Source organism: Zingiber officinale, chromosome 8B (assembly GCF_018446385.1).
Source record: "Zingiber officinale cultivar Zhangliang chromosome 8B, Zo_v1.1, whole genome shotgun sequence".
NCBI classification, from domain to species: Eukaryota; Viridiplantae; Streptophyta; class Magnoliopsida; order Zingiberales; family Zingiberaceae; genus Zingiber; species Zingiber officinale.
The window spans coordinates 92,178,596-92,202,113 of record NC_056001.1 but is presented as its reverse complement, the minus strand read 5'-3'; the positions used below and the strand labels follow the sequence as shown (position 1 = coordinate 92,202,113).

The 23,518-nt window shown below is 39.1% G+C and overlaps 1 protein-coding gene across 1 annotated transcript; it reads left to right on the top strand.

Annotated features, from left to right (window-relative positions):
• Positions 1-17,853: 17,853 nt before the first annotated feature.
• LOC122016548 (protein disulfide isomerase-like 2-2) lies at positions 17,854-23,275 on the top strand. Its single transcript, XM_042573885.1, has 11 exons — positions 17,854-18,080; positions 18,607-18,691; positions 18,875-18,972; positions 19,074-19,129; positions 19,248-19,365; positions 19,467-19,494; positions 19,607-19,698; positions 20,503-20,659; positions 20,738-20,862; positions 22,778-22,877; positions 22,983-23,275. The coding sequence occupies exons 1-11, from the start codon at positions 17,920-17,922 to the stop codon at positions 23,049-23,051; spliced, it is 1,089 nt and encodes a 362-aa protein (XP_042429819.1). The 5' UTR covers positions 17,854-17,919; the 3' UTR covers positions 23,052-23,275.
• The last annotated feature ends 243 nt before the right edge of the window (positions 23,276-23,518 follow it).

Here is a 23,518-nt window from a genome sequence, read left to right as displayed (position 1 = left end):
TGCCAAAGGTAAGTTTGGTTCATGTCATTTGACTTGAACCTCTTGGTATTTACGTTATAGATAGGGCTCTCAAGGTCTAGAATATAGAGTCCGTTTAACAGAGGTGCACTACAATAGAACATATCGTTTAAATAAACGGAACAACATTTGTTCTTTATAGTAAACGAGAAACCTTTCTTGTCCAAACAAGAAACTGAAATAATGTTCTTAGTTAATGTAGGCACATAACAACAATCGTCTAACTCTAGTACAAGCCCAGAGGGCAGAGATAAAAAGTAAGTCCCTACAGCAACAACAGCAACCCGTGCTCCATTGCCTACTCGTAGGTTCACCTCGCCCTTTGTCAATGCCCTGCTATTTCTCAGCGCCTGCATATCAGTACAAATGTGAGAAGCACATCCAATATCTAATACCCATGATGTAGAAATAGATAGATTGACTTCTATAACATATATACCTGAAGTGGAAGTCTCACTTCACTTCTTCTTAAGATCCTCCAAGTATACCTTACAGTTCCTCTTCCAGTGCCCGGCCTGACCGCAGTGGAAGCAGGTAGCATCCTTGGCGACCCCTCCTTTCGGCTTCAGTGCCTTGCCTTTGCCCTTGGCTTGGGACTTTCCCTTGCCTTTGGGCTTGCCCTTGCCCTTATATTTCTGAATCATCAGAACAGTGTTGGGCTTAGCCTTCTTAAGGTTTAGCTCAGCAGTTCTTAACATGCTGAGCAGCTCGGGCAGTGGCTTGTCAATCTCGTTCATATTGTAGTTTAGAACGAATTGACTGTAGCTATCCGGCAAGGATTACAAGATCAGGTCAGTGGCCAGCTCTTGGCCAAGAGGGAACCCTAACCTTTGTAGGTTTTCTATGTACCCAATCATTTTGAGTACATATGGGCCTACTGGAGCCCCGTCTGACATCTTGCACTGAAACAGTGCCCTTGAGATCTCAAATCTCTCATGCCTCGCTTGACCTTGATACAGTTGACGAAGATGTTCAACCATATCGTAAGCGCCCATTAACTCATGTTGCTTCTGAAGCTCAGAGTTCATGGTCGCGAGCATTAGACATGACACATCTAATGCGTCATCTTGATGCTTCTTGTAAGCATCTTTGTCAGCTCGCGGGGCATTGGCAGGAGGAGCCTCCGGAATGGGCTGCTCCAGAACGTACAGTTTACGTTCCTGAGTGAGAACTATTCTCAGGTTCCTGTACCAGTCCAGGAAGTTTGCTCCGTTGAGCTTGTCCTTCTCAAGGACAGATCGCAGGGAGAAGGTGTTCGTATTTGACGTCATGGTTATCTACAACAGAATAAATGCAGAAATAAATATCATATTCTTAATCATTTAATTAGGCCTTTAACTAAATGATGCTCCCACTGAATTCTATAATTCATGTGGGACAAGATCCACATCATACTAACCCTTGAGTTAGCTTTGGCTAATACGCCCAAGACTTAGTATGATCGGTAGGTAATGATTACCAATTACATCTCTATGCAACTCTTGTTTATAAAATTAATATCCGCATTTATATTAAAACTGGAGTTAGCTTTGGCTAATATGCCCGAGAGTTAATATAGATGTGATTTTGACCTATCTCTTCCAACCGTTGGAAGAATGCCTATAGTTGACTCGATCTAACCGAGCAACTAGGAATACTCAATCTAATTGAGTTTGTATTCACCCATGCGTTGATAGGCGGGACCAAGATTGTCCCTCCGTACCCTACCAAGATAATATGTATTGCTCTGCTTTGGCAGATTCAACAATACATGTGATCGAGGTAGTGATAGGTATCACGGCACGGTTAGGTATTTAGAGTTGGTTCGATCGAGATCTAATCTAATCGAAAAGGATGCATCTTGTGCACGACTTAGATCTAATCTAATCGCAAGGGTGCATCATGTGCACGACTTAGATCTAATCTAATCGTAAGGCACTAATTAATTAATTACTTATTAAACATGCATCATATACATAAGCAATTAACTAATTAATCTATTTGTGATTTAGTCATGGCCCTACTACGATCCTCTCAAGCCAATGAGAAGATCGAATGGTCAACCTAGGGTCAACAGCTTCTCCAAGCTCCTCCCTTTGACCACCTTGTGTTGCTCGTGCCCGCCTCGGAACTCCGTCTCGTGTGGACCCTCCACCGCTCTAATTTGTACATTACAATTTGAAACTCGAGTTACATTCGAGTCTAAATCTAATTTACAACCAGAATATATGAGAAAGGCACGACGCGCAGGTCGCGGAAAATAAAAACATACACGCGCAAACACATAACGGCACGCATGCCGTATTATGAATTACAACACAATCCAATCATATTGGGTTTTTGGGCCATGACTATCACAAAATTAATATATAATTCAAAATTATATATTTTCATAATTTTCTATAATTTTAAAAATAATTTTTACAATTTTTACGAGTAAAATTTCTCGGCGGTCCCGTTTAGCGGTTTCAGGCGCAATCGCGGAACGGATCCCCTTGCGGGGCCAGGGGCAGCGCCCCTACCCGCGATCTAACCATCGCGAGGGTTCCTTTGTGATCCAACAGCGCCCAAACTCGCTGTCCCAAAACGATTTGGGTCGAGACATTGCCGTTTCGGAAAAATCTTCCCGGCAGGTTCGTTTTTAGCGATTTCGGGTGCAATCGCGGAGCAAATCCCCTTGCGGGGTTAGGGGCAATACCCCTACCCACGATCTAACCATCGTGAGTTGCTCCTTTGCGATCTAATGGCACCCAAGCCCGCTGTCCCAAACGGATTTGGGGCAAAACGAAGTCGTTTAAGGAAAAACTTCCCGGTAGCCGAAGCCTGCAAGTGCCGAGATACTTGTGCTTCGCTTCTACGGAAAAATTACCCATAAAAACAAAAAAAACTAAATTTTTACAGAAAATCACAGAAGGTTTAGTTTTCATAAAACCAAAAATTAAACTCGTACAAGCCTTGCACGTGGCTCTGATACCACTGTTAGGTTTTTCGGGCCACGAAAACCGCTTTTCGCGTCGCGGAAACCCCGAATTACCCAAAGCCGTAGATCCGTGCAAGGAAAAACCGAATGAAATACAAGTACGAGTTTCAAAACTTCTAGATCTACTCCTAGATCTATGTGTTAAGAAGTATACCTTGAAGCGTGCCCTTTCGCGTTCCCGCTCGTCCAAGGAATTGCCGGATCTCTAGACCGTCAAGCGTCGGTCCTCTAGAAGTATCCACACGGACACGTAGGTGGAGAAAACCTCACACAAAGGTGTGCTAGCACCTTGGTAAGATTCGGCCAAGCAAGGAGGAGAGGAAGAGGGAGAGCTTGAGAGGAAGAAGGAAGAAGATACACCCTTGAATGAAAAAATGAATTCCCATTCAAAACCAAAAGTGGTCGGCCACTTCCCATAGTGTAACTCCCCATTAAATGCAATTAATGTGAAGTTATTAAGAAAATGGCTTTGTAACTTCCATGAGGTGGCACCCATGATGATGTGGAACATCATCATTGGTCCACCTAATGCCAACTCACCAATGAGGTGGCAAAAGGTCAAGTCAAAATTGACCTTTGGTCTTCCTTCTCAAGTCAAGTCAAATTTGACCCAATCTCTACCATGGTTGATCTAATCCAACCATTTGATTCGAGCCAACTTAATATAATGAATCTAATTCATTAAATTAAATTGATTTAATAAGTCATAATCTAAATTAGACTCATTGAATACATGAATCAACTTGAGTCCAACTCAATTAGCCCAATTAGGATTACTTTTAATCCAATTTGATTCATCAAATGAATCTAATCCTCTTGGTTCATCATATGAACCAAATCTCCATCTAATTGTCCTTAGTGTGTGACCCTATAGGTTCTTGTAACGTTGGCAATGCCCTAAACCCATTTAGGAGCATAAGTAATGAGCGGTATCTAGCAACACATCATTACTACCCAAGTTACAAGAATGTCGAGATCCGACATCACCTTGTGACTACTAATTGTGACTCTTCACAATATATGACGAGTGTCCTTCTATCCTAGACATCTAGATTGATCAATGTGAGGCATAGACCGTGTCATCCTCTGACCAATCTAAATCTTGAACTCCAAGTAGACTCACTAAATCAAATGAGCTCAATATCCCATATTGACTCATTTGGGCATGGCCATGCACTTCGTGGTCTCACTCTATCAAGAATACCGATGTCTCTCCCATCATATAGGAGGGATAGATCCCATCTACATCACTCACATCCCTCTGCATAATTTGTTATATACCCAGTAATCGCCTTTATAGTCCACCCAGTTACGGGTGATGTTTGACGAAACCAAAGTACATAACTCCTTATGTAGGGATCTATGGTGACTTCAGGTCTAAGGACTAGTAGTCATACTAATAGTCACATGAGAAAGTATATGACACTCATATAACGATCCATGATACTTTCTCATGGCGGATCATTCAGTATACATTCTCCAATGCATACCCATGTGTCAACTTGATATCTCTATATTCATGACTTGTGAGATCAAGTCATCGAGTTGACCTACATGCTAGTCTTATTGCATTAACATTGTCCCTGAATGTTAATACTCGACTAGGAATGATTAAGAGTAGTGTTCCCTATATCATCTCACTATCGGTTCAACTAACCGATTGATATAGGTGAGAACCGTCTACTCAAGGACGTTATTATACTTAGTTTATTTGGCACCAATACAAGTAAGTATAATAACCAAAATCCAAATGCCTTTATTTATATAGAATATGATACAATAAGTCCAAAATACAATCATCAAATGATTATAGTGCAGTTTTTAAAAGATTATAGTGCAGTTTGGTTAAGTATTATAGTGCAGAATTTGCGTTTGCCTAGTATGCAGAAATGTGTAGCATAGTATGAAGAATTTTAATTAGTATAGTATGCAGAATTTTATTAGCACAGTATGCAGAATTTTGATTAGCATAGTATGCAGATTTTTGTTAAGCTAGTATGTAGATTTTTGTTAAGCTTTGTATGCAGATTCATGTTAAGCTTTGTATACAAATTTCTGTTTAAGCATTACAGTTTTGTACAAAGCATTCTTTAATTAAAAGTATTAACAAGTATAAGAAAGATAAAGAAAAGAAAGAAAAAAGGCCAAGGCCTTAGGTAGATCCCAAAGTCAAGACTTTAGGGATTTTGGCACACAAGGTGCTTGTTAAAATGCAAAGGCATTTAAAGAAGAAGTAATTAAGATATTTTACTTTGAAGAGGCTAGTACCCAACTTCTGAGGTTGTCGTTAAACAAATCCAGGTGTTCAATTCCAAGGTCTTGGCCCTAGTAGACCAAGGTATGCTCTTTTAGGATTGGTGGCTCGCTACCCCAACCTATTAGGGAACGCGCATAAGATGGTACTGCGCCTGGGCCCAAGAGAAGTTGATTATTATTTTGAAGTATTAAAGTATAAGTTTTAAACAAGTGAAATAAAAGAATAAGTTTTAAACAAGTGAAATAAAAGAATAAGTTTAGAACAAATGAAATAAGTTTCACTTTGTTTTAAAATCAACAACTTTAGTTTTCTTTTATGCTAGCATGTTATTTAGATTAGCTTACTGTTATTTGCTATTAGAAGAGCATGAGCAGCTTTACATGTTTAGCATTTCAGTATGTTTGATTCCTTTGCTATTAGAAGAGCATGAGCAGCTTTACATGTTTAACATTTCAGCCTGTTTGATTCCTTTACTATTAGATGAGCATGAGTAGTTTTCAGTAAGCATTCAATTAGTTTATGTTATAGATATATGTACATGCATATCGAGATTTTTGTGAGTTAGATAGCTCTTACTAAGCATTTTGCTTATAGATTGCATTTCCTCTTACTGCAGATAAAGGAAAGGAAAAAAAACTATAGTCAAGGAAGGCGATAAGGAGGTGCGGATGGATGTGTGATGTGTGGACTATAGAAGCCTTGGGACTTAGTTTAAGAATTTGTTTAGATTAATTCTTTATTTAGGTTGATAAGAAAATTTTGGAGTTAGAAGTTGTATTTCATTATGTTTCCACTATTCATTACTTGCATGATCTGATTTTATTAAACTGCGTGATGATGTTATTTCTTTTGTGTATATATGCTTCATATAGTCACCGGTACAGAGGATATGCTGTCAAAATTTTTCGGTAGGAACTTCTCTAGGGGTGTGACAAAGTTGAGTATTGCTAATATTAGCATAAGTAACACTAGTAAGTAGAGTTAATAGTTAAGTAACGGTCACCTTAGAGTGTAGTAAGGAAGGTGGGTTATTACAGTTGGTATCAGAGCAGTTCCTATTCTCCAGCATCACACATCAGCACCAGCCTTGCCGTCTTCAAGTAAGAACGTATTTATACTTTCTTTTATGCTTTTCCTTTAGTGATTGCAGTATAGAGAAATATTTAGAAGTACCAGCTCATATGTGTTTAAAGTCAAGAATCATGTTTAAGTAAGATATATCTAGAAAGCATAGTGATGATTTCAAGACTTTCCTTTACATAATAAGATGTCAAGAAGAGGACGTCCCCGTACCATTCGTACTGAGGACCGAACTCAGGAGAACGAAGAGCTCAGAACAACTAGGTCTGATCTCTCTGAAGTTGTTGCTCAACTTCAGAGACAAGTAGCAGAGTAGCAACAAGTGATTACCAACCTGATGGTCAATCAACAGCCAGTTCCTCCCACTCTCCCAACTATCAATATGGAGACCCCAGTGGTGACTGAAGTTCCACCAGCCACCCTGGAAGTCACCACAACACCTAGAAGACAAGAAGCATACCTGATACGGTGGCTGAAGCTGAAGCCAGAAAGTTTCTTAGGCACGACTGAGCCTGGGATGCCCAGGCTTGGTTCAAGACATTGGAGAGCACAATGGAGCTTCTTGACTGGCCAAAAGTCGAGAAGGTTAAGTGTGCCTCTTTCTGTCTATCTGGAGATGCTCATATGTGGTGAGAGAGAGAGAGAGAGTTAAGAGCAAGAGAGCAGCCAACCAGATGAGCTGGGTTGACTTCGAGACAGAGTTTTACGAAGAATTCTTCCGCTAACGGATTACCAATAAACATTATGAGGAGTTTAAAGAATTCAGACAAGGTGACCTGCTAGTGGAAGAAGCAGTCAAAAGGTTCAATAGGCTAGCTCGTCTCTGCCCAGAGTAGGCAGAAAAGTTATGTAGACACACGCCGTAGGCCACTTGAGTTCCAAGTAGTGGATTCAGTCTTTCTCAAAATTGCTCCTATGAAGGGAGTGATGAGATTTGACAAAGAGGGCAAGTTAAGTCCTCGCTACGTAGGATCCTACCTGATCACAGAGAGGATTGGGAAAGTAGCTTACAAGTTGGACTTACCACAAGACATGTCAGCAATACACAACGTATTTCATGTCTCTATATTAAAGAAGTGCCTACACGACCTTAGCCAAGTGAGCGAGCTCACTTGGTTACCAGGATTCATTAACTCTAGTACTTAAGCCTTGAGGTCTAGAGTTCTAATCCTGGGGAAGCCAAAAATCCACTGGCCAGGGGTGGAAAGTCCTAGTGAGTAACGGCACGGCCGACGGTCGATGACCCGAGGGTCGTCAAATGGGTCGGGTCGTTACAATAAAAAGGTGCCTTAGCTATGAGAGTAGACCTACACAGGTAGTAGACAGAGAAGTTAAGAGACTAAGAAACAGAAAAGTGCCACTAGTGAAGGTCATCTGACAGAACCAGAAGCACGAGGAAGTTACTTGGGAGCGTGAGGACAGCATGAGACAGAAATATCCAGAATTAGTCTAAGTTCGAGGATGAACTTTTTATAAGATAGGGAGAATTGTAACACCCCAAATTTCAATATTTGGAGTTCTAAAAATGCTTATAAGTATTTAGAAATGCTATAGAAAAATTCTAGAGATTTTTAGGAATTTATAGAGTATTTTTATGCAATGTTTGGAGGTCGTTTGGTATTTTTACCAAAAGAAAGAAGTTGCAAAAAATAAAGAGGTTGAGCCGAGGTTCGAACCGGAGACCTCCAGTTAAGCAAAGCTTTAAGCTGATTCAGCTGACCAGAAACCCAGCAGGCATTTTGTGATTAAATAGATAGCGAAATAAATTTAAGGGATAGTAGGGAACAGAAATACCCTAGATAAAAGGTTGCGGAAAAATTGTCGGGCCGAGGCTCGACCCGGAGACCTCCGACCCGATCCAAGCCTTAAGCGGATCCGGTCGACCAAGTGCACAAGTGGGTACTTCGTGATAAGAAGGGAAGCGAAATAATCTTAAGCCATAACAGAATACCCTAGTTATAAAGAGAGAACTTAGGGATTATTTTCTCCCGAACCAAATCTTCTCCTCTCTTCTCCTCTCGCGCGCGCGGCGTTCTGTTCGGGCGGAAACAAGTCGGAGCTAGGGCATCGACTCCGACGGCCGACAAAGGGTCGATTTCGATTGTTTTCCACACCATTGTGATTCCCTTGTCGAGGAGAACACATAGATGTGAAGAAGCTACCGAGATTCCAAGCTATCCGAAACCCCTAGAAGCTCCCCTTCGGTTGTAAGTCCAAGAACTCCAAGAATAAGTAAGTTGCTTCTCACCTACAGTAGGAATAGCTCCCCGAGTCTTGTTCTTCTTGATTTTCGAAGTATGCTTGAAAGAGTGTTGTTTTGAGTTGCTACCATGAATCACAAAGGAAGGAAGTAAATGGTATAGATTAAGCATGTGATTTGGATTTCTTCAGGCCTGGTAGATAGAATTTTAGTTTTTGAGTTAGATTTTTTTTGTTTGTGACCTTAATGGGCAATTCGGGTTGTGCTGTGAAAGGGGCACGAGCAGCTCCCTTTGGAGTTTGCTGTGCAATTTGGATTTTTGTTGCTAGGCAATGAGCATGAAATGGTTTAGATTTGGAGCTTGTGGTTTAATTTCGTTGAGTTTACATGCATTGGAAAAGTTTGAGTTATGTGATATGTCGTTGCTCATCATCTTTTGTAGTTAGTACAGATTCTGTTCGTAGTTTGTATGTGGAGCTTAATTAACTTGATGCCAGGTTTTATATTTCTTTTGTTAATGGCTAACAGTGTGAGAGATGTCAATGAGATAATAATTTAGTTCAGAGTTGCTATTTCTTATGATAGGAATTGTTTCGTGTTTATAAGCAAGAAAAGACCAAGGTCTTGATTTGATCCCAAATTCCAGAAGTTGAGGATTAAAGGCACGCTTAATGCTTGAAGAAATGCCGAGGCATTCTATACTAGGAGAAGTAGAAGATAATAAGTATTATAGTGCAAATTTTTGTTAAGTATCATATACAGATTTTTGGTTAAGCTCATAGTGCAGTTTTTAAAATATTATAGTGCAGTTTAGTTAAGTATTCTAGTGCAGAATTTGCGTTTGCCTAGTATGCAGAAATTGTGTAGCATAGTATGTAGAATTTTGATTAGTATAGTATGCAGAATTTTATTAGCACAGTATGTAGAATTTTGATTAGCCTAGTATGCAGATTTTTATGCAGATTTTTGTTAAGCTTTGTATGCAGATTCATGTTAAGCTTTGTATGCAGATTTCTGTTTAAGCATTACAGTTTTGTACAAAGCATTCTTTAATTAAAAGTATTAACAAGTGTAAGAAAGATAAAGAAAAGAAAGAAAAAGGCCAAGGCCTTAAGTAGATCCCAAAGTCAAGATTTTAGAGATTTTGGCACACAAGGTGCTTGTTAAAATGCAAAGGCATTTAAAGAAGAAGTAATTAAGATATTTTACTTTGAAGAGGCTAGTACCCAACTTCTGAGGTTGTCGTTAAATAAATCCAGGTGTTCAATTCTAAGGTCTTGGCCCTAGTAGACCAAGGTATGCTCTTTTAGGATTGGTGGCTCGCTACCCCAACCTATTAGGGAACGCGCATAAGATGGTACTGCGCCTGGGCCCAAGAGAAGTTGATTATTATTTTGAAGTATTAAAGTATAAGTTTTAAACAAGTGAAATAAAAGAATAAGTTTTAAACAAGTGAAATAAAAGAATAAGTTTAGAACAAATGAAATAAGTTTCACTTTGTTTTAAAATCAACAACTTTAGTTTTCTTTTATGCTAGCATGTTATTTAGATTAGCTTACTGTTATTTGCTATTAGAAGAGCATGAGCAGCTTTACATGTTTAGCATTTCAGTATGTTTGATTCCTTTGCTATTAGAAGAGCATGAGCAGCTTTACATGTTTAACATTTCAGCCTGTTTGATTCCTTTACTATTAGATGAGCATGAGTAGTTTTCAATAAGCATTCAGTTAGTTTATGTTATAGATATATGTACATGCATATCGAGATTTTTGTGAGTTAGATAGCTCTTACTAAGCATTTTGCTTATAGATTGCATTTCCTCTTACTGCAGATAAAGGAAAGGAAAAAAACTATAGTCAAGGAAGGCAATAAGGAGGTGCGGATGGATGTGTGATGTGTGGACTATAGAAGCCTTGGGACTTAGTTTAAGAATTTGTTTAGATTAATTCTTTATTTAGGTTGATAAGAAAATTTTGGAGTTAGAAGTTGTATTTCATTATGTTTCCACTATTCATTACTTGCATGATCTGATTTTATTAAACTGCGTGATGATGTTATTTCTTTTGTGTATGTATGCTCCATATAGTCACCGGTACAGAGGATATGCTGTCAAAATTTTTCGGTAGGAACTTCTCTAGGGGCGTGACAAAGTTGAGTATTGCTAATATTAGCATAAGTAACACTAGTAAGTAGAGTTAATAGTTAAGTAACGGTCACCTTAGAGAGTAGTAAGGAAGGTGGGTCGTTACACAACAACCAGTTCAAGTAAACATACCTCTTCGCAGGTCTGATAGGGTACGTCGTCAGCCTGAGAGATACTCGTTTCTCTTGTCTAACCATGATGACGTTATGCTTGTTGAGAATGAGCCTACTTTCTATCAAGAAGTTGTGATGAGACCAGATTCTGAGAAATGGCTAGAGGCCATGAGATCTGAAATGGAATCCATGTACACCAACCAAGTATGGACTTTCGTTGATCCACCTGAAGGGATAAAACCCATTGGGTGTAAGTGGGTCTTTAAGAGAAAGACTGACATGGATGGACTGATATATAAGGGTCGTCTGGTAACTAAAGGTTTCAAACAAAATCATGGTATTGACTATGATGAATCCTTTTCTCCAGTAGTGATGTTTAAGTCTATTCGGATCATGCTTGCTGTTGCAGCATACCACGATTATGAGATCTGGCAGATGGATGTCAAAACCGCATTTCTGAATGGAAATATGCTCGAGGATGTGTACATGACACAACCTGAGGGTTTTGTAGATCCACAGCATACTGGCAGAGTATGCAAGCTGGATAAGTCCATTTATGGACTAAAGCAAGCTTCTCGGAGCTGGAATCTTCTATTCGATGATGCAATCAAACAGTTTGGTTTCATCAAGAATGAAGATGAACCCTGTGTCTACAAGAAGGTTGTAGGGAACACAGTTGTCTTCCTTGTGTTGTATGTGGATGACATACTGCTCATTGGGAACGACATCCCTTTGCTGCAGTCTGTAAAGACTTGGCTAGGGAATTGTTTCTCAATGAAGGACTTAGGTGAAACAACCCGTATTCTAGGTATACAGATCTATAGAGATAGATTTAAGAGATTACTTGGCCTAAGTTAGAGTACATATATTGATAAGGTATTACTACGGTTTGCCATGCAGAACTCCAAGAAGGGATTTCTGCCGATGTCGCATGGTGTGAGTCTTTCGAAGACTCAAAGTCCCTCTTCTAGAGAGGAGAGAGACCGCATGGATACGATCCTTATGCCTCAACCATATGATCTATCATGTATGTCATGCTATGTACAAGTCCTGATGTTTCGTTTGCTTTGAGCATGGCGAGCAGATACCAGTCAAATCCAGGTGAAAGTCACTGGATAACAGTCAAGAATATTCTTAAGTACTTGAGAAGGACTAAAGAATATTTCTTGATATATGGAGGTGATGACGAGCTAGCTGTAAAGGGTTACAGTGATGCCAGCTTCCAAACTGACCAGGATGATTATAGATCGCAGTCTGAGTTCGTGTTTTGCTTGAATGGTGGTGCTGTGAGCTGGAAGAGTTCGAAGCAGGACACAGTCGCTGATTCTATAACAGAGGACGAGTATATTGCTGCATCAGAAGTAGCAAAGGAGACAGTTTGGATCCGCAAGTTCATTACTGAGCTTGGGGTGGTTCCTAGCATAGCTAATCCGATAGAGCTCTATTGTGACAACAATGGAGCAATTGCGCAGGCTAAGGAACCTCGCTCACACCAGCGGACCAAACACATACTACGACGCTTCCATCTCATTCGAGAGATCATTGATAGAGGAGATGTGAAGATTTGCAGAGTACCCACAGAGGCTAACATCGCAGATCCCTTGACCAAGGCTTTGGCACAGAGAAAGCATGATGGTCACACTAGGTCATTGGGCCTTAGAGCCTACACTGATTGGCACTAGTGCTAGTGAGAGATTATTAGTTAGTGCCCTAGAGCCAATCATATGATGATTGTTGTATGGACTCATTATATCATACTCCTATGTATATAAAGGAATTTGTTTTAGTTATTATACTTACTTGTATTGGTGTCAAATAACTAAGTATAATATCGTCCTTGAGTAGAGGGTTCTTATCTATATCAATCGATTGGTTGAATCGATATTGAGATGATATAGAGAACACTACTCTTAATCATTCCTAGTCAAGTATTAACATTCAGGGACAATGTTAATGCGACGAGACTAGCATGTAGGTCAACTCGATGACTTGATCTCACAAGTCATGGATATAGAGATATCAAGTTGACACATGGGTATGCATTGGAGAATGTATACTGAATGATCCGCCATGAGAAAGTATCATGGATCGTTATATGAGTGTCATATACTTTCTCATGTGGCTATTAGTATGACTATTAGTCCTTGGACCTGAAGTCACCATGGTTCCCTACATAAAGAGTTACATACTTTGACTTCGTCAAACGTCACCCGTAACTGGGTGGACTATAAAGGCGATTTCTGGGTATGTAACAAATTATGCGGAGGGATGTGAGTGATGTAGATGGGATCTATCCCTCCTATATAATGGGAGTGACATCATTATTCTTGATAGAGTGAGACAACTAAGTGCATGGTCATGCCCAAATGATTCAATATGAGATATTGAGCTCATTTGATTATAGTGAGTCTACTTGGAGTTCAAGATTTAGATTGATCAGAGGATGATACCGTCTATGCCTCAAATTGATCAATCTAGATGTTAAGGATAGAACGACATTTGTCATATATTTTAAAGAGTCACAATTAGTAGTCACAAGGTGATGTTGGATCTCAATATTCTTGTAACTTGGGTAGTAATGATGTGTTGTTAGATACCGCTCATTACTTATGCTTCTAAATGGGTTTAGGAGCATTGCCAACGTTACAAGAACCTATAGGGTCACACACAAAGGGTAATTAGATGGAGATTAGGTTCATTTGATGTACCTAGAGGATTAGGTTCATGTGATAAACCAAATTGGATTAAGAGTAATCCAAACTAGACTAATTGAGTTGAACTCAATTTGATTCATGTGTTCAATGAATCAATTTAGACTTGGATTCATTGAATTAATTTAATTCAATGAATATAGATTCATTAAATTAAATTGGTTTGAATCAAATGGTTAGATTTGATCAACCATGGGAGAGAAGAGGTCAAGTTTGACTTGACTTGAAAAGGGAAGATGAAAGGTCAAGTTTGACTTGACCAATGCCACCTCATTTGTGAGTTGGCATAAGGTGGGTCAATGATGATGTTCCACATCATCAAGATTGGCTTATGTGTGTGCCACATCATGAGGGAGATCAAGAGTTGTGACTCTTGATATTCCATAGAGGTTTAAAAGCCTCTAAAGTGGTCGACCACCATTAGATGTGTGTGAGTTACAACTTTTGTGCTCATTGATTTCATCTTCTTCCTCCTCTCTTCTCTTCTCTCCCTCTCCTCCTCCTTGGCCGAACTCTTTAAGAGTGCTAGCACACTCTAAGTGTTTTCTCCATCTCTATTGTTCGTGTGGATACACATAGAGGGGTGTTCACTTGACACCCTTGAGATCCGACATCTTCTTGGACGAGCGGGATAAGCGAAGGGTTTCGCATCAAAAGTATAAACTCCTTAACATGTAGATCTAGTGTAGACCTAGGTTAGAAAACAAGTACATCAAATTTTTATTCTTTTAATCTTCGCACGGATCCGGTGGCATGGGACTTCGGGGTTTCCGCAACGCAAAAAGACAGTTTTTGCGGCTCGAAAGTCCCAACACTTTTAATTTTGTATTTTCACCTATTAATTTCTCAAATTCTTCTTTTAGACATGCAAATTATTTATTTGATTTGATATACTTTGTTCTCTTCTTGTACAATGATTTACTTAACATTTGCACAAATTTATATAATTGCTCTGGAGGAAGTTTACTTACCTGACTTACCATATCGTTTTCTAATGCTTCTCCTGTAGTGATGCTTTCTTTTGACGATGCTCCCTCTTCATCGATGCTTTCATTGTTCATTGAGGATGGGCTTGCTTCGTCTTCTGGTAGGTATTCAACTATTAGAGTTGTTCTCACGATTTCCTTGGTTTTAGATTCTTCTTATGATGACTTGGTGTCCATCGAGGAGTTGGATTCGGCTTCTTTTGGTTCTTCATGGAGCTTTAAAAACTTTTCCCAAAGTTCTTTTGCACTTTGGTAGTCTCCGATTTTGTCAAGATCTTCAACCGGTAGTATGCTTAAAAGATGAAATTCAACCTTACCATTTGAGGTAAAATCGTCACATTGCTTTTTGGTCCAGAGGTGTTTTTCGATTTCTTCTCTGTTCCTATTATTCGGTTCTTCATAACCATATTTCATTATTAATAAAATATTAAAATCTATTTTGAGAAATACCTCCATTCGTCGCTTCCAAAACAAAAACTCCCCCTCGAATGTTGGTGGGTAGATGCTAGCTCCGACCATTTCTTGTTTGTTTCAGTCGGCGGTTAGTCCTTCTGAGGCGTCCTGGCTCTGATACCACTTGCTAGGACCCTTTGGCGGCTGACTAGAGGGAGGTGAATAGCCCTACAAAATTAAAATAACCTTTCTCAATCTTTTATAGCTAAATTAAACTTACACTTGCATATAATAAATATGAGACTAAAAGAAAGAAGAGGCTCAAATGATTTACTTGGTTATAACCGGTGAAGTTATTAATCCAAGATAGTTGAAGCTTACTATCAAAGTCTCCTTCAGGCTGAGAAGCCTCTTACAACGTTGATGGCTCACAATAACAAAGTTAGAATCAATTACAAGTGTTTCTCAAGTTCTTTATCTAGCTTCTAGGACCAGGGTTGTATTTATGACCCTAGTCGGAGCGCCTAGAAGGGTTCCAGGTGCTTGAAGGGGGATAAAACTTTATCCCCATTGCAACAGATCTCGTTTAACATGTTCTGGATAAACATCACAGCCCAGGCGCCTGGAAGGGTTCCGAGCGCCCCGAACTAGGTCGGGGCGCCCCAGACCGAAAAGTCAACATTTTGTTGACTTTTGGTCTCAATCTTCCACTCCAGTTCCACTCGCATTAGTCCAGATCTTCCGCTCTAGCTCCACTCGCTTTGGTGATCTCGGCCATCCGGAATAGGGCTCACCTGAACCCAACTTCCGACGTTCTCGTGCAACCTTCCACTCCTGGCTTCTCGTCCCTCGGAATCACCGTGTTCTTCCATATCATCTGCCGGCGTACTCTTCCGTAGCGCCTCGTCCCTCAAACGCACCGAGTTCGTCAACTCTCTCCCGTGCCGTCCTTCTCGCTGGCTGCATCTTTTGCTCGTCTCCTTGAGCAAACTTCCGCTCCAACTTCTCGTCCCTCGGAAACACCGCACACTTCCTTCTCATCCGCCCACGTACTCTTCCGCAGCATCTCGTCCCTCGGATACACCGAGCCCATCGGCTCTCTCCTGTGCTGTCATTCTCGCTAGCTGCGTCTTTTGCTAGACTTTATGTGCTCCTAAGTTCCTGTACACTTACACATAGGGTTAAAAATCAACAGGATCTAACCTGACTTGATTGATCACATCAAAACCATCTTGGGGTACCAACACATAATACCTCGACCCCCTTTTTGTAGGAATAAGAGAGAGTCCTCACACATCAGAATTAATAAAATTAATAAAGCAAAAGAAAAAAGAAAGACTTTTAGAAAATAGTAAGACAAAAAATTTGACCAATTTACAACCACCACAATCATAAATATCAGAACTTTTAAAGCACCCTAATACTCCTGTAGAAGCTAAAAACTGTAAACGAGACGCTAAAACATGACCTAAATGAGAGTACCACAAATAAAAATCAGAAGATGAATGACTTAGACGAAAAGATGATAAATCCACACTCGAAACTATAACTTATAGTACTTCGAGTTGATCCAAAACATAGAGTTCTCCTTGCCTACGACCTGTCCCAATTAGTCTCTAAGATCGCTAGTCCTAAACATAACAATTAGATGAAGAAAAAGAGACTAGGTATCCAGACTCACATAATTGACTAATAGAAATAAAATTTAAAGTAAGACTCGGAATATAATAAACATTAGTAAGAGATAAATAAGATGTAATAATTGAACCAACTACGAATGGTATAGGAGTACCATCAGCAGTCACAATAGATATAGATGAAGTAGGAGAAAAAGAAACAAAAGATGACAAATTAGATAACATATGATAGGAGCACCAAAGTCCAAAATCTACAAGAATGAAGATATACCTGAAATATCAAATGATGACAAACATATATAAGAGGAAGCTGATATGACGGAGGATTGTGAAGCAAGAAATTGTTGAAACTGCTCCAACATATACGGGATCAGATTTACATGAAGCAGTTGTACAACCAAGCATTGTGATAAAACGAATAGTGCTCAAAATAATCAAATTATACGGAAACCTTGACACGAATAATGACAGGCATGGTGATGATCCATGAAAACTGGTGTCAGGACGACCCATGGTCACATAAAAAACCTGAGATAGAAAAGGACGTCGGTGATAAAATCAACAACAACAGTAGGAGGCGGTAGTAGCAACAGAAAGCAACAAGAGGCGGTTGAAAAATTAGGCCAATAAATGAGAACTTGACTCTAATACCATATAGAAATAAGAAGAGGAAAATTAATCATATTATTGAATCTAAAAAAAACATTAGAAATACATAGTATTTATATAATAAGTCAAAAAAAAAAAAAACTCTAAACCCTAATAGAAAAGAGAAAAATATTAAATTATCATAAAAACTATAAATAAATAAATAAATATAATCTAACAACTTCTTTATTTTTTTTTAATTTTATTTTAGTGTTTAATCCCTTCTTTGCGCACCCAAAGTTACTCGTCCCTTGTTCATGGGCAGCAATGTTGGTAGGTTCATAGGTCGATCATGTGAGCTTGCCTGCCACACTCCAACTCTAACTTTTTCTTGATAAGTAAACTAAGGCAAATCTTTATTTCTAAGTTTTCAACATAACTGCTCACGACTTTGAAACATTACAATACTATTTCATTATTTTTCACGGCTTAGTTTTTATTGTTTAATTTTATTTATTTTCTTTGTTAAATATCAGACCGATATAAAATAAATAAATAAATAAAGTTTAACTTACCAAATTGAGTTGTTGCGTAGAGGATGAAAATTATTGAAAATAATAGCCAAAGTAAAAATCCTGACAGCAGTATCAAACCTGATCGGACGGTCAATTTGTCCCTCTATGAGGTGTATCGAGCAATCTCCACCTTTGAATCTACTCACAGTCAACATTTAGATTTGCACAAATGCCTATAAAGCAATCGCCGCCATCGTGCATCAAGCAATCTCTACTATTACTTCGATCGGGGGACGAGGGAGAAGGAAGAAGAAGAAGAATGGGGCGATCTCAGATTTGGTTTGCTCTTGGAGCCGTAAATCTAGCTTTGCTCTTCGCCTACTCCTTCGCCGACGGCGACGTGGTCGTCCTCACCGAGGCCAATTTTGAGAAGGAGGTCGGCCAGGATCGTGCCGCCCTTGTCGAGTTTTACGCTCCATGGTATTCCTTTTTTTTTTCTTTTTAAACTGGATGATCTGCCGAAGTTTTTTGCAACCTTCACCCGGAAGAATCTTTCTGTCAGATCCTTGACGGTCTAAATAGTCTGGATTGCGGTTGTTGATTTTCAGTGGTTCTTGTAGTTTTCGTGATGGATTTGGGGACGCTGAGTTCGCGTTTGATGGAAAAATTCGAACGGAGAAAGATAGAACATGAAATTGTCTCATATTTATCTTAGCTTATTGTTCGGAAATCGAAACCTACTTCTGTGCCCTTGATGTCGAAATTCTTATTTGCTCTTCACCATTGTTTCTTCTTGTGTGGAAATTGAAAGCGCAACTTGTATTTTTCTTTAGAAGATACACTTGAAATGCACTGTATATGGTCGATCCTCATAACTGATTGTTTGCCAAGACTATAGAAGATGAATGTAGATTCCATTAAGTATCTAGTTTAAAGCAAAGGATCTCCGTGCGTGTGTGTATTTTAATTGCATAATTTTAGCCCTTCTAATACCATTTTGTCGCAGGTGTGGACACTGCAAGAAGCTTGCCCCTGAATATGAAAAGCTTGGATCGAGCTTTAAAAAGGCTAAATCTGTTTTGATAGGGAAGGTTAGCATCGTTCTAAATCAGGCCAAGAACCATCATCTCTTTTGCTGAACCGGACATGCTCAGATTCCTTTTTTGGTTTAATCTTTTCTGATCATTTTGAGTCTAAATGCCGCACATTACATAGTGTGCTATACTGCCATGTAGTGGTTGGGCTTAATTTACCTTTTTTGTTGTTATATTTAGGTGGACTGTGACGAACATAAGAGCATATGCAGCAAGTATGGAGTGTCAGGATACCCAACAATTCAGTGGTTTCCTAAAGGGTCCTTGGAACCAAAAAAGTGAGTATGATCCTGTCCTGGAATTATATACATCATTTTGGTTTTATGTTTTTCTTTAATCTTTCGCAGAACATGCATAATAAATATGAACAATCATGCAGATATGAAGGTCCACGAACTGCAGAAGCACTTACTGAGTTTGTGAATACTGAAGGGGGTACAATGCAAATTATATTTACTAAAAATTCTTGAAATGACAATTTCAGATATGGTCAAATATTATTCTTTCATCTGAATTAATTTTTTACCTTTTATTTGTGGGCTTATTGTTGTAGGAACAAATGTGAAACTAGCAACTATCCCTTCTAATGTAGTAGTATTGACTCCAGAGACATTTGACCAGATTGTTCTTGATGTAAATAAGGATGTTCTTGTTGAATTCTATGCACCATGGTTAGTGTATTTGCTGAGGTTCCTTTTTTTCTCTCCATTTGTAGCATTAGATACTTTTCCTTATCCACTGTAGATGACTAAGTTTCTTAATCTTCAAACAGGTGTGGCCACTGCAAGCATCTTGCTCCTGTGAGTATTTTTGTTGAGACAGTCCTTAAGCCCTAGATTAGCCTAAGGTCATATTTGCCATGTTTTTAATTATGAGACTACTAGATCTAACCTGATTTTTTTTTTGTTGCAGATATATGAGAAGTTAGCCAATGCATACAAATTGGAAGATGATGTTGTCATTGCTAACTTGGATGCTGATAAATACAAGGATTTAGCAGAAAAGTAAGTCTTGAATATGCAATTTTCATTTGGTGTACACTGTTAAGTTTCATGCACGATCACAATCTAGAATCTGGTTCTTTATTCTAGTAGCTAACAAATTGAGGTTGAAAGTTGATTTATTCATTGATGTGGATTCAGTCAATTGTGTACCTTGAATGCTTCATTAGTTCTGCTACCTATTTAGATCTTGGAGAAATATTATATGATGTTAATTTAGAGTAAGTTGAAAGTAGGCATCAGTTATTGAATTATATGTATTTTGAAACTTACATATTGATAAAAAGTTGTCAAACTAAGAGTTCTGTATTTCTAATCACCTATGTACTAGATTTACATTTGGGGAATTGTGGTATTGTGATGCCAGTTGATACCTTACATGCAGAATCAACATCTGATTGAGAGGAGGATCAGATTCACTCACAATTCTTGTTTTCTACAAATTTAATACTTGAATTCGTTGATGTTTGAGAAGAAGTGTGATCCTAAAATGCTTCCAACCTTATCCAGCATTCATCTGACATGAAAATTGTGTGAAAATGTCCATTATGACCTGCTATATTTTGTGCTTAATCATTATTATTTCTCAAATTGTCATGATGAAGTCCTCTTCAGTCAATTTTTTTTTTGGTATATCATCCTTACTATGATAGGGTGTTAGCAATAATTTGGTTTGATATGAATGATTTCATCTAAAAATTCACTATACTAAAGACTATTTAGTCATTTCCTATGTGGGAGGACCAGAATTTTCAACTTTTTCATTCTGAGATTAGTTTGTTAAGTGGGATGCCTTCTGCATTTCAGGTATGGAGTTAGTGGTTATCCTACCTTGAAGTTTTTTCCCAAGGAAAACAAAGCTGGTGAAGATTATGAGGCTGAACGGGAGTTGGATGATTTTGTTAAATTTATTAATGAGAAATGTGGCACTAGCCGTGATGCGAATGGTCAACTTACTTTCCAGGTGAGTGATAGATGTGAAGGATCATATTGACAAACTTTGTTCTTCAGCCGTATTTGAAGATTGGTTTGACTAATGCAGGCTGGTATTGTGGCAAGCTTAGAGGCTTTAGTGAAGGAGTTCATGAGTGCTTCCAATGAAGAGCAAAAGGCAATTCTCTCTAGGATGGAAGAGGAAGTTGCAAAGCTAACCGGTTCATCTGCAAGGTAAGGCATTTTTTAAGTCTCTAGCTATTGCACTCACTACTACCGAATATGTATATGAATGTGTTGTCAGCTGGTTTTCTTCAATGCATTTCTTTTATTACAGCATATGTTACTTTGTTTTGGTATTCTCTCTCATATTTAAGAATTTCTCTCCCCTTAGATGATATATATAACATAATGCATTGTACATTTATACTTGATAAGGTCGAACAATGATTAGGAGTGATCCTGGGATGTTATAGTTGATATTTTTTTAAAAAAAACTACACCAGTTAGACACTGTTTACTGTGTAGTTTTGACCCTTGACGCTCCTTTTTAGCCCTCAAACCTCCATTTTTTCCTTGGAGCATCCAGAACTTGGGCAAAACATGAGAACGTTGTGTCCATTATGTGGTGCCTATTCTTAACTCGACTTTAAAATCCTGGTATCCAACCCAAGTACAGAGGTCTTGAAGGATTCCAGTGAAGAGAGCTGGAATTACAAATTCCAGAAAGGTGGCAGCTATAGTAGAGGGTCAAGGCTGAAAATCCAAAGAAAATGAGGTCAATTGAAGAGGTGTTGGTGCTAAGGGGGTGTTGGCAAGTGCAGGTGGTGTCACCGGTGCAGAAGGGTTCAGGATGGGTACTTAAGGGTTTTGATGGCCCTTGACAGTTGTATTGTTGATGCCCATGAAGAGGAGCCAGGATCTCTTGGACCACTTTTTTGGTCCAGGGGATGTGCCACTCCTATTTACGGTCGGATCGTGGTCACAATCCGACCGCAATTGGTTGCGATCCCTTCTAGGGTTCACCGCCCCCATCATGTTATAGTTTTTGTTCGGAGCGGGCGGCCTCCGGCCGCCCAAAGGACACTCTCGCTCGGCGCCCAATAACTTGGCCACTTATCCACCACCGGAGGTTTTTGGGCGGCCTCCGGCCGCCCGCTCCGAACAAAAACTATAACCTGATGGGCACGGTGAATCCTAGGAGGGATCGCAACAAATTACGGCCGGATTGCGGCTACGATCCAACCACAAATTTAAGTGGCACATCCCCTGGACCACAAAAAAGTGGTCCAGGAGATCTCCTCTCCATGAAGAGAGCTGGATTTGCAAATTCCAGAAAGCTGGCAGCTACAATAGAGAATCAAGGCTGAAATCCAATGGAAAGGAGGTCAATTGAAGAGGTGTTGGTGCTAAAGAGGGTGTTGGCAAGTGCAGGTGGTGTCGTGGGTGCAATAGGGTTCAGAGAGGGTACAGAAGGGTCTGAGGAAAACAGCAGGGAGAAACTGTTTTTTTGTTATCACAAATATGCTCTTGCATCTTTAAACTTACATGCGACTTTATTTTACAAGTGCATGACTCTTATCCGTTTCCCTAAACGGCTAAACTCTGATAGAGCCCATGGCCTACCACGCGCCACAATAATCCATCCTGATTGTTAGTCAACCATCATCAGTTCTGGTGGCTTATGTTATGTGCCACAATCTTTTGGAATTGATTGGCTGCATTCTTAGCTTTTCATAGATTGATACAACTCATGAGATCCATTTGCCGTGTCAAGGTCTCAAGATGAATGTACACTATACACCGAGTTGAAGTTTCTGTGTTATTACAGATAGTTAATTGTTAGAGGAAGAGATGAACCTTCTCTGCTGTTTGGTTTTCATTCCTTGTTAACACTACATATGACTGTGCTGATCCCAATTTCCCCACTCAGATCGTTTATTTTGCACCATTTTCACTCCTTTGTCACCATCCAAAAGAAACACAGATGAATAATGATGAAGGCAAATAACACAGACCTACTAAACAATAACATCCATGAACATTCCAGATTTAGATTTTCTGCTTGTACACATTTGATCATTCGGCTACCGAAATCCTACCTTCTTGGATTTAAGTTATGTTGATCCTTTGGTTTGTGAAACTTCAGGTACGGCAAGACCTACCTAAAGGTTGCTAAAAGCTCCTTCATAAAAGGCACAGACTACGCCAAGAAAGAAATTGAGCGTTTGCAACGCATCTTAGAGAAGGTGAGTACAATGCTTCTTTTTGCTTGATCCGCTGATGTAGAGGATAAATTGTTTTAATCTTCTCATTTGGAAACCTAATTGCGGCTTATTCTTACATTATATCAGCCGATTAACGCGGTCAAGGCGGATGAGTTCATCATCAAGAAGAACATTCTCTCTACCTTTGCTGCTTGAGTTGTTGTCATCCATAATGACTCCCTTTGCACCAAGATTTTGCCGTCAGACATTATTGGAGTGGAGTTACTGAGACAAGACTTACAGCTGGAGATTTATTAGCCTTTCAAGTTAGAGATTCCAATTAATTTTTGTTTTCACTCAAAACTGGATCTTGTTTAATTTTCAGGACTTGGCTTTAAATATTTAATTGGAAACTTGTTTTTTTAAAGTCAATTAATGTATGATTAAGCGTGATGTAGCACAACAATAAACAAATCTCAGAGAGAAGAAGATGATCTCACAAGAAAAACCATGAAAGCACGAAGTAAAAAATTATTAACACGGAAATTAGAGTTTACTTTATTATCCTTTGATTTGGGCAGCGTAATGACTTCAATTAGAGTTGATTATGCCAGAATTCAGTCGTCAATTGAAAGTCGAAGGCACATTATTTTTGTTGTTGATGATTTTAAATGTATTGATAA